Source organism: Otolemur garnettii, unplaced genomic scaffold, assembly GCF_000181295.1.
Source record: "Otolemur garnettii isolate 467f Iridium unplaced genomic scaffold, OtoGar3 scaffold00049, whole genome shotgun sequence".
NCBI lineage: Eukaryota > Metazoa > Chordata > Mammalia > Primates > Galagidae > Otolemur > Otolemur garnettii.
Window position 1 is genome coordinate 6,012,371 of NW_003852444.1, and position 10,444 is coordinate 6,022,814.

Here is a 10,444-nt window from a genome sequence, read left to right on the forward strand (position 1 = left end):
AAAAAAAAAAAAAAGAAAATACATCCTGCACATCAGGTATTTACATTACAATTCATAACAGTAGCAAAGTTATGAAGTAGCAACAAAAATAATTTTATGGTTGGGGGTCACCGCAACATGAGGAACTGTACTGAAGGGTCACAGCAATAGGATGGTTGAGAACACTGATCCAGAAACATGTTCAAGTGCAGCCACTATTTGATATATGCTAAGTCCATTTTCTAATCTAAAAAAGGTGATGTTTCTGGTGACCACTTTATCTGTGAAAAGTTACCAAATAAAGGATACCTCTCAAAAAAGACTGTTTCAACAATGTCTGCAAAGGGAGTTTTAGAACTGTCTGTCTTCTTGATTTTCAGGCTCCCAGATGGCCGGGGAGACCATATGTTCTGACTTTTTCCTATATGTGAAGATAACGACTTTTCATACTTTCTGTGGTCTCCCTTGGGAGAGAGAATGAGAAAGGTTGCGTGGGCCATCTCTGAGGTTTGTTTATTGATCTCTCTCCATCTGGGACTATTTATGTCTCTGTGACGGTGCTTTAAAAAACAAAGAATATCTACACTACAGTCTAATTCTTTTCATGAGTGTCTTTTGTGTCCCCAGGTAGATTCAAAACTCCTTAGGGCAGGAGACAGATCAGACCTTCCTGCGAAGTCGTCACAGGAGTCCTTACAACAAGATACAGAGCTGGCACTTGGCAAACACGAATGGCCTTGATGTGTAGCTGTACAACCGCCCTCTGGCTGTTTCAATGTTCTGGCTAGAGGAGGGCTTTGTTCAGTCCTTTAAAAAAGCAAACAAATCGAACTTTGTTGAGGTGGAGGTAAAAAAGCCAGGCATACTTAACATACGGGATACGTGTACACCATGAAACCACCATCGCAACCTGTGCCTAAAGCTATCATCTCTCTCTCTGTTGTTGTTTTAGTTTTAATTTTTTTTATACTTGACTTTTGGGAATGAAGGTCCCAACAAGATCCACTCAAGTATTTGGTTAATGGGTCTCTTTTAGTCCATAGCTTCCCCTTCCCTCCTTTTCCCTTGCTGGGTCGTGGATCTGATAGAACTTCCCACGCTCGGGATTCTTCTTACCGCGTCCACATGGCACAGTTTAACGTGTTTCTTCATTTCCTGTATCTGCTGGCCAAGCTAGAGGTTCGATTTCTTTTTATGAGAACGCCTCACAGGCAGTGTTGTGCTTTCTTCCTGGTGCAACTTCGGGAGTCACCTCTAATGCCTGTGTGTCTACTAATGGCATTTCCCACGGGTTCCCATGCAATCAGCCTTATCCATCTCATACTCAAGTTCTCCCTCAGCCTTTTACCTAAATAGTTTATCAGCCATTGATAGTCCTTGCCTAGATCCAGTATCATTATTTTTTGCATGAAGACATTTTTCTTTTTATTGAGGTAAAATTGAAATATGTTTCCAATCTCTGTAGAAGACAACTATAAATGCACAATATGTAGAGATTGATAAATTATATGCTTATACACAAGCATTCCACTCTGGTGGTGCATTTCATCACCCCAGAAAATTGCCTCGTGCATCACAGGAAACCACTGTTTGATTTCTGTCACCAGAGTTAAGTTTGTCTGCTCTGGGGCCGCTCTATTGTGTCTGACTTTTTTTGATCAATAAAATGGATTTGAGGTTCACTTATAGTCTTAGTATCCCATTTGTTTCTTCATATTCCCATTGATGAACCTTTGAGATGTTTTCAATTTTTGGTAACATGAGATCAGTGCTCTGGATATAGAGTAGATGCATAGTCAACTACTTTTTAAATTTCTTTTTTTTGAGACAGAGCCTCAAACTGTCCCCCTGGGTAGAGTGCTATGGCATCATAGCTCACAGCAACCTCCACCTCCTGGGCTCAAGCGAGTCTCCTGCCTCAGCCTCCCAAGTAGCTGGGACCACAGGCGCCCACCACAAATGCCCAGCTATTTTTTGGTTGCAGCCTTCATTGTTGTTTTGGTGGGCCTGGGCTGGTTTCAAACCCGCCACCTTAGGTGTATGTGGCTGGTGCCTTAGCCACTTGAGTCACAGGTGCCGAGCCTAAATTTCATTTTTAATTGTTTAATTTTTAATTATATGAGTATATACTTGTGCATATTTGGGGGTACATGTGATACTGTGTTCTATGTATATAATATGAAATGATCAAACCAGGGTGATTGGGGTCTCTACCCATCACCTCAAGCATTTATTATTTCTTTGTGTCAGGAACATGGCAGCTCCACTCTTTCAGTTGTTTTGAGACATACAATAAATTGTTGTTGACTGTGGTCACCCTGTTATGCCACTGAACACTAGTGTGTCCCTTGTTTTGTTAGGAGTTACAAGGTAGTGATAATGTAATTCTATCCTCTTTCTGCATGTATTAGCTCAAATTTAAGAGTAATTTTCTTTCATTAGCTTTTTGGTTACCTTGATATATAGACTATTCCTAGTTTTCAGAATAATGACTTTGTTTTTTAGCATCCTTCTAAGGTAATAAATGAAGCCTTCATTTTAGTATTACTGTGAACAAATGGACTTTAATATTGTTGACGTATTTCAGGTCTTTGCCGTCATTATTCTTTTTGACGTCCCATGTTTGGCCAGTGGGGACCTTTTCCATTTGAATCTTGGACTATTTTATCACAACCTCAGCAGTCTTTGCTGTTATCCATGCCATGTGCTATAACAAGATATTCCAGGCTCAGTTTGTACATTTCCTGTTCCTAGACCAGAATCAGCCATTTATCTAAGGTACCTGGGCTGGTCGGTTTGTTTATATTTGTTTATTGCATATATTTACATAATAATATACATAATGAATGAGTGTCATTATTTCCTATTAAAATTAGGAGTATAAGTTTCTTACATAACTAATTTAATTTTATAATTTATCTTTTTCCTCTTACAATAAAAATCTTGGTTCCTAATAATAACATAATTGCTCACTTGCTTTATTCTACTAGCATCAAAATAATGACATCAATATCGTTACTGATGACACAGTTACTGAGAACAGTTTAGAATTTCTCTTTGTCCCACTGGATGTACAATTAAATCACTGTGTCTGAAACAGTCATTTAAAAATACTTCTCTGTGTGGTTAAGCCACTAACTTGCCACCCGTCTTTCCTTGTTTGGTTTTTCTTTTGATTTTGAGGGTTAAGAAAGAATCCTTTTTTTAGGGTTTTGTACAGAAGGAGGGATAATAAGGAGCTCCATAGGTTTCTGTCAGAATGAAATGAAAATGACGGGTGGGAGAGCCCACTGTGAACGCAGGATCTGTGGGAATGTGAAGATTCCTTTTCTGTAGCAAAGCTCATGGTTCCGCCCCGCTGGAGAATGCTGTTACTGAAACTGTCACGACGTGCATCTGGCCCCACTTAGGGTTAGTTACTGCCACAGAGGCTTGATTGCCTAATTTGTCCTCTCATGGAGCCCGATTTATTCCAATTTAGCCATTAAACTCCCCATTTCTCTGGTTCTTCAACATACTGAATGGTGATAAATTACAATACCTCATAGATTTTTTTGTGTAGAATACAGGAGACAATCCATGTATGTTAAGTGTCCAGCACAATGACTGTCCTCGGTTACATCCTTAATAAACAGTAATAATCCAAATACCTCCTGTTTATCAAGCACATCAGGACATGCCAGGTGTGTCTATGAACTAATTCATTTAATATTCCCAACAACCTTGAAAGTTTGGCGCAATTGGTAATTATCCCCACTTGTATTATTATTTTTATTATTTTTTTATTGTTGGGGATTCATTGAGGGTGCACAGAAGCAGGTCATTATCTCCACTTTACAGATGAGGAAACTGAGGTCTACAAAGGGCAAATTCTCAAAGCCACACAAAATAAGTAGCAGGGAAAGGATTTAAACACTGACTTGCCTGGTTCCAGAAGCCACATATGAGGAGGATGAAAACTTCATTAGATTTTTGTGAAGGTTCAGTGAGATTTTGTATGAGGTGCCCCCAGCATATGACACGCTTACTAACCGGGAGATTTACTTCCTTCTTCCCTCCTTCAATTCTGCCAAGGAAGCTAGGTGGGGGAGTTGAACCACTTAGGAGATGGCAAGGAAACAGACCGAGCCCATCGCCATCATCAGCCTTCGGAGGTTGAGCATGAGGATCCCAGAGCCACAGCCACAAGGTGGGATCTTTCAAGCTGTTGCTTAATCCCCCCCCCCCCGCCACCCATATCAACTTGTCTTTATAATGATGAATTGGCTTTCCCACATCCTGCAAAGTGAGCGGTGCTCCTTACGTATTCCCTTCCCACCAGAAGCTGTTCCTTCCATCCCTTTCCCTGTTAGAGTCGAAGACCTTCACTGTGGAGGACGCAGTGGAGACCATCGGATTCGGACGTTTCCACATCGCCCTGTTTCTCATCATGGGCAGCACTGGGGTGAGTTCTCCTTGGGGCTGATGTGCATCTCCCCTGCCCACCTCTGCTGGTTTGTAGAGCCTCCCGGCGACTCCAGCTGGGCTGTCCGCAGGGGTGTGAAAGGAACAGAAGCCTCAGGAGGAGGGTGAGCCAAGGTCACTTTCATTCACTTTTGTCTCGTGTTTGGTTATGAGCAAATGAACATTTGTGTCTTTATGTTTTGGGAATTCACTACTTATTTTTTTAAATGATTTAAATGAAAGTATTAAGAAGGGAGAAAACCATGGTATTATTCTATGTAACATTTGACACACTATTCTCATTTTGTGCCTAACAGTCACCTGAGACATAAATCATAATTACCAGGTCAAGAGGCACTGATGAAGGTTCCACTGGGTCCCCTCCAAAACTCAGGTGTTGCCCATATAATAGTATTAAGAAGTGGGTCTTTTTGAAAGGGGATTATGGCGTGAATCTCCCTCATGAAGGGGATTCAGTCCCTTCTAAAGGGGCTTCATCCAATAGCCTTCAGCTCACCTGCCTTCTGCTGTGTGAGTACAAGGTGTCCCTCCACTGTAGAATTCAGCCCGCATGAGACCACAGGACTTGCTGGTACCATGATCTTAGACTTCCCAGCCCTCAAAACTATGAGAAAATAAATTTCTGTTCTTTGAAAATTATTCAATCTCAGATATTTTGTTAAAGCAGCACAAATGGACTAGGACATTTACCATATGCTATTTTGAGGAAAGAAAAAGGACAGGTCAACTTTGGGGTTTGGCAACAGTAGAGATGTTTGAGGAACTCCCAAACCACTTCTGCTCTCTCCATTTGAAGGTGGAGTGAGAATATATTAACCCCATAGTGAGACCCATTATGATCAGGAGACAGCTTGGATAATCGAAGACAAGTGGTCAATACAACAGCAAATTTGGAGTGGGAGAGTAAAGATAGCTAAGGGGGAGATGAGTGAGAAAAACTCTAGAGAGGTACGAAGTTATGATTTAATAAAAATAGTAATAAAAACAGTTGTGAAAAGAAAAAAAAAATACAGTAGAGAGCTGTAACCCTCACCGCTCAGCTAAATGGTATGAGGGTCACACGAGCTGGAGGTAGCACATATGTTCTGATCCATTGTTCAAAAGCATTACATTCTCAGAAGACAGTCTAGTGTAAAAAAGGGAGGAAGGCATGATGTGTCTTAGTCCTACTTTAAAAAGAATTATTTGTTTACTAGAGACAAGGTCTTCCTGTGTTGCCCAGGCTGGTCTTGAGCTCCTGGGCTCCAAGCAAACTCCCACCTTGGCCTCCGAAAGTGCTGGGATTACAGGCATGAACCCGCCCTCAAGGTCTACTTTGATAATAACCAAGAATACAGTTCAGAACATTTCCTCACCTGTAAAGTGAGGTCTCTTACAGACTCCAATTTTTGTTGTTGTTTTTTGCAGTTTTTGGTGGGGCTGGGTTTGAACCCACTACCTCCGGTGTATGGGGCCAGTGCCCTACTCCTTTGAGCCATAGGCACCACCCTAGACTCCACATTTTTTTTTTTGGCAGTTTTTGGCCAGGGCTGGGTTTGAACCAGCCACCTCCGGCATATGGAGCTGGCACCCTACTCCTTTGAGCCACAGGCGCCGCCCCGACTCCAAATTTTTAAGATTCTGTATTTCAAGGGGTAAATGTGCCTGGGTAGGGTTTTACTATGAACTCTCCTCCACCTTCAACCAGGACATGTCATTAGAATAGATGTGCTGACAGTGGTGAGCCGTGGCTGGGCCTGCTGTGGCCGGTCTAGAGGCAGTGGGCAGCTGTAGTCAGGCTTCAGGGCCATGTGACACAGATACACAGTGACAGCTTCCATGGCAGCAGAGCATCCTCAGCCCATGAACAGGACTCCTAAGTTCTGGATTCACTGAGGCCTCCAGTGAGGTCTTCTCAGACCCTATACCGTGAAGCTGCTGTGTGCGCCCCACCCTCGCTTCTGGCTGTGCCCTCCCAGGTTTTAATTCAGACTGATTTGTTATTGGCTTACTTCCTTCTCCAACCCTTTAGAAGAGTGACATCCTTATTAATATTGACCAAGCTGCTCTATATCACTGAGGGAGATAAGTTTAATAAATCAAACTTTTTTCTGAGATGATTATGGTATCTCTTATTCTTGATACTTTTAAAACATACCAGCCATCCAAACTCCGAACATGACTATAATGGTCGAACTTCAAATTCCCACGATTAGCTAATATCCTTCTGCCCTTTTCATCCCAGGCCTCCAAGTGTAAATGTTACTATGATAAATCCACATCCTAACAATGTTATCAACAAGACGTGTCCCAGACAAACCCGTCATTCCCTCCCCCAAAGACGTCAATGTTCATCCCTTCCTGCAGGCACAAAACCTCGACTCTCTGTTATTCATCCTTCTTTACAATTCTGCACCTGATTTCTCTTATTAATTTTGGTTTATTCTTTCAATTGCTTTCTAGCATCTATTTCCTCTCCCGGGGAGAGAAATTTACTCTGTAAAGGATTGTAAGATGGGGACAGAGGAGAATGCTCAAACTTGGTGTCGAAAAAAATAATTAGTAGCACATCCTACACCGTTTGCTAACAAGACATTTTCCTGCTGGTGAACTCATTATTTTGCTTATTTTGCAGCTTTCATGAATCTTTCCTCTGATCCTAGTTTTCAAGAACTATTTCTTGACTATTTCAAAAACCCATCTGCAAGGGGTATGCCCTGCAATCTTCATGCATTGGAGGGTATAAAACAACAAAACTGTTAGACAGTTGATCTGGAGGCTGCTGGTTAGCTGGGTTCACCCACCAGCTAAGTGACTGGCCCCCACAGCACCCTCACCATGCCACCATGCAAATGCATGGGTCAGCAAAATCACAAGCGAATCCATGCTATAAATCTTAGGGGACCCTTTCAAATCCAAACCATATATGCTACATTTTTGAAAGCCAGAGTTGTGCTATAGTTCTTTATCCAACTAGTGGTGAGGTGTGGGTTTACCATGGTGCTCTCTGATGGGGGGTGGAGAGGAAGTTGGAGCTAGGAAGGATGACAGACAGATAGACAGTGACGACAGGCTGGCACTTAGCCACGGTGCTATGTCCTGCTTCTTTAAGGTTGTCGAGGCCATGGAGATCATGTTATTAGCTGTGGTGTCTCCTGTCATCCGCTGCGAATGGCAACTGGAGAATTGGCAGGTGGCTTTAGTGACCACGGTGAGTATGTGCTTCATTGTTGTGAATGAGCCAACTGGGGGCCTGGGCTCCCCTTCCCCCACCCCCAGGGCTGACCAAAGGATGCCCAAAGGCTACCTCTCTACTTGGTGCATTGGCTCCATAGCTTGCGGGTTCGCAGGCTGAAACCACACCATGCCTCTTCCCCCTTCCTCTTTTCCTTAGACCGCTTGCTTCCCAGCCTTAGAGCAGAGTCCAGATGAGAGAATTGCAAATTAGAAAAGCGACCCTTAAGTCTTAGGTTAGTCATGGTTAGGTCAGAGGTCAGATCACTTAGAAGCTACTAAATTAGACAATAGTGACCTAACCAATTACCAAATCACTGTCTCTGAATTTTGCTCTTACTCATTCACCTTTTTTCAAAGCCCACTATGAAAAGCCTTATTAAGAATTGCATGACAAGTTTTGCTACAAAGTGGAATTAAGGCTACTATCCATCACTCTTTCAAAAAGCATTAAGTACCAACTCACTGCCAGTAGATAGGGTGGTGCATGAATGTATGTTGGGAAGACCACAGGCAGTTCTGTGCTGCTTAAATAGCAAGAGAGAAGGAGGGAGCGACGGGAGGTGCGGTTGCCAAGGTAGGCAGGAGGCAGAAGCACCTCATGGGCTGGGCACAGACTCCGCTCTGGAGCCACTGCCCGCAACACTGGGCCAAAGCCACGGAAGCCTCCAAGCAAAAAATATCTGACACATAGTATATATTACAGTTTTTCCAATTACCATTGTGTATAATAAAAATCAATTTTATATAAAAGCATTACTGACTTTATAGTCATTATACATTTCTCAATAGATGGATATTAAAGTACACTTATCATAGAGCTGGATAGGATTCTTTTTTAACTCTTTTTTTTTTTTTTGAGACAGCCTCAAGCTGTCCTCCCGGGTAGAGTGCCGTGGCATCACAGCTCACAACAACCTCCAACTCCTGGGCTCAAGCGAGTCTCCTGCCTCAGCCTCCCAAGTAGCTGGGACCACAGGCGCCCACCACAACGCCTGGCTATTTTTTGGTTGCAGCCATCATTGTTGTTTGGCGGGCCCAGGCTGGATTCGAACCCGCCACCTTGGGTGTATGTGGCTGGCGCCTTAGCCGCTTGAGGGACAGGCGCCGAGCCTCTTTTTTAACTCTTAAGACGCTCCTAATATATAAAAATTCCAGAGGCCATACGTGGGGGGTGAAGTGGGGAGCCATTGGAGGGTTTTCCGGAGGCATGTGGTCAGCTTCCCAAGAACTCCCAGGGCTGAGCTAGAGGGTGGGAGGCCAGCAGGAGGGGTGAGTGAGGCTGTGTTCTGGAAGTATGTAGGAGATAGCATCAGCCAAGGAGGCCAATGAACCCCAAGGTAAGGAGAGAAGGCTGATTTACTTGGGTATTTAAGCTGGTTTTAATGAGGAGAGGGCTTTGTTGGGGTCAAGGGAAGACTTCCCCTTCACCCTCTGAAGTTTCACTAAATAATAAACTGGCAAGAGGCAGATTAATAGGAGATAATGCATATAAAAGTTCTATATGTACAGCACAGGGGAATTATAGTGGGATGGTTACCTACACTGGCTCCCTAAGCTTGTGGCTTCCTTCCTTCCTTTTTTTTTTTTTCATGAATCACTTCTATTTTTATTTATTTTTATATTATTTTTGGCCAGGACTGGTTTGAACCCACCACCTCTGGTATATGGGGCCGGCGCCCTACCCCTTTGAGCCACAGGCGCTGCCCCATGCATGACTCACTTTTATTCTATACTTTTAGAACAGAGAAAATTTGTATTTTTATTTATTTATTTTTTAGAGGCTAGGTCTCACTCTGTCACCCAGACTTGAGTGCAGTGGCACAATCACAGTTCACTGTAGCCTCAAACTCCTGAGCTCAAGTGATCCTCCTGCCTGAGCCTCCTGAGTAGCTGCCTATAGGCACCTACCACTGCACCCAGTCCCACAGTTTTTTTTCTACAGGGCTGTGATTTTCAGAGAGTCCTAAAATAATTTTGTTATGGTACATGTGTGCGGGAGCCCCACCTCTGTTGCCTCTCTGTTTCACTTTGTTAGGGTTTCGGCTTAACCCATTTTGATTCTGACAATAAAAGCGTTACTTGCCAATCCTTATATCTTTAGGGTGATGGCTGTAACTGTTTAATCATAACTGCTCCGCACCCCAGTTAGTTGTAGATTTGTCCATCTTATTTCCTGAACATGCTGGAGATCCAGGTGTGGCATTTGCATCTGCCACTTCTACAGATTTATATTATGATACAGGGTTCAGAATGCTCACCTGTCACGTACGTTTGGTTGCAATTATGTTTCCCAGTGGTGCCTAAGGAGGCTCCTTTAATAGCAGTTGCAGGAGTTCCCTTGTTAGGTGCACCACAGCTCCAGCTTCTCTAGGTGACTAAACTCACCTATGAGGTGATTGTCTCCTGCTCTGACTTCCTGCCATTCTCCATTGCTTTAGACTCTGTCAATCTTGCTCCTGCCTGAGTCTCATCTGACTTTGGGCATCTGTCTCCTGGGCTCACAGGCAACCATCTGGCTGACAGGAGGGTCTCAGGCTGATTAGCAACATTTTCCTTTTCCCAGGCTCCATACCCCTGAACTCCAGTTCCACCTTCCCCAGAACCATAACCTCAATAACCCAACTGGAGTTATAATTGCTACCTGAGAACCTAAAGGATGCGGGTGTGTTACATCCCTTGTGTTTTGCATGTAAGAGAGTTAATGCTAAAGAAATAAACCTCATGGCTTGGCGCCTGTGGCTCAAGCGGCTAAGGCGCCAGCCACATACACCTAAGGTGGCGGGTT

At 43.4% G+C, this 10,444-nt stretch overlaps 1 protein-coding gene across 1 annotated transcript in view; it reads left to right on the forward strand.

Moving 5' to 3' along the window:
* The first annotated feature begins 4,086 nt into the window (after positions 1 to 4,086).
* SVOPL (SVOP like) overlaps positions 4,087 to 10,444 on the forward strand; it is a 62,253-nt gene continuing 55,895 nt past the window's right edge. The window contains exons 1-3 of the mRNA XM_012806233.1: positions 4,087 to 4,168; positions 4,332 to 4,423; positions 7,535 to 7,633. Of these exons, the coding sequence (XP_012661687.1) occupies positions 4,087 to 4,168; positions 4,332 to 4,423; positions 7,535 to 7,633 (273 nt within the window). The remainder of the gene's footprint in view (positions 4,169 to 4,331; positions 4,424 to 7,534; positions 7,634 to 10,444) is intronic.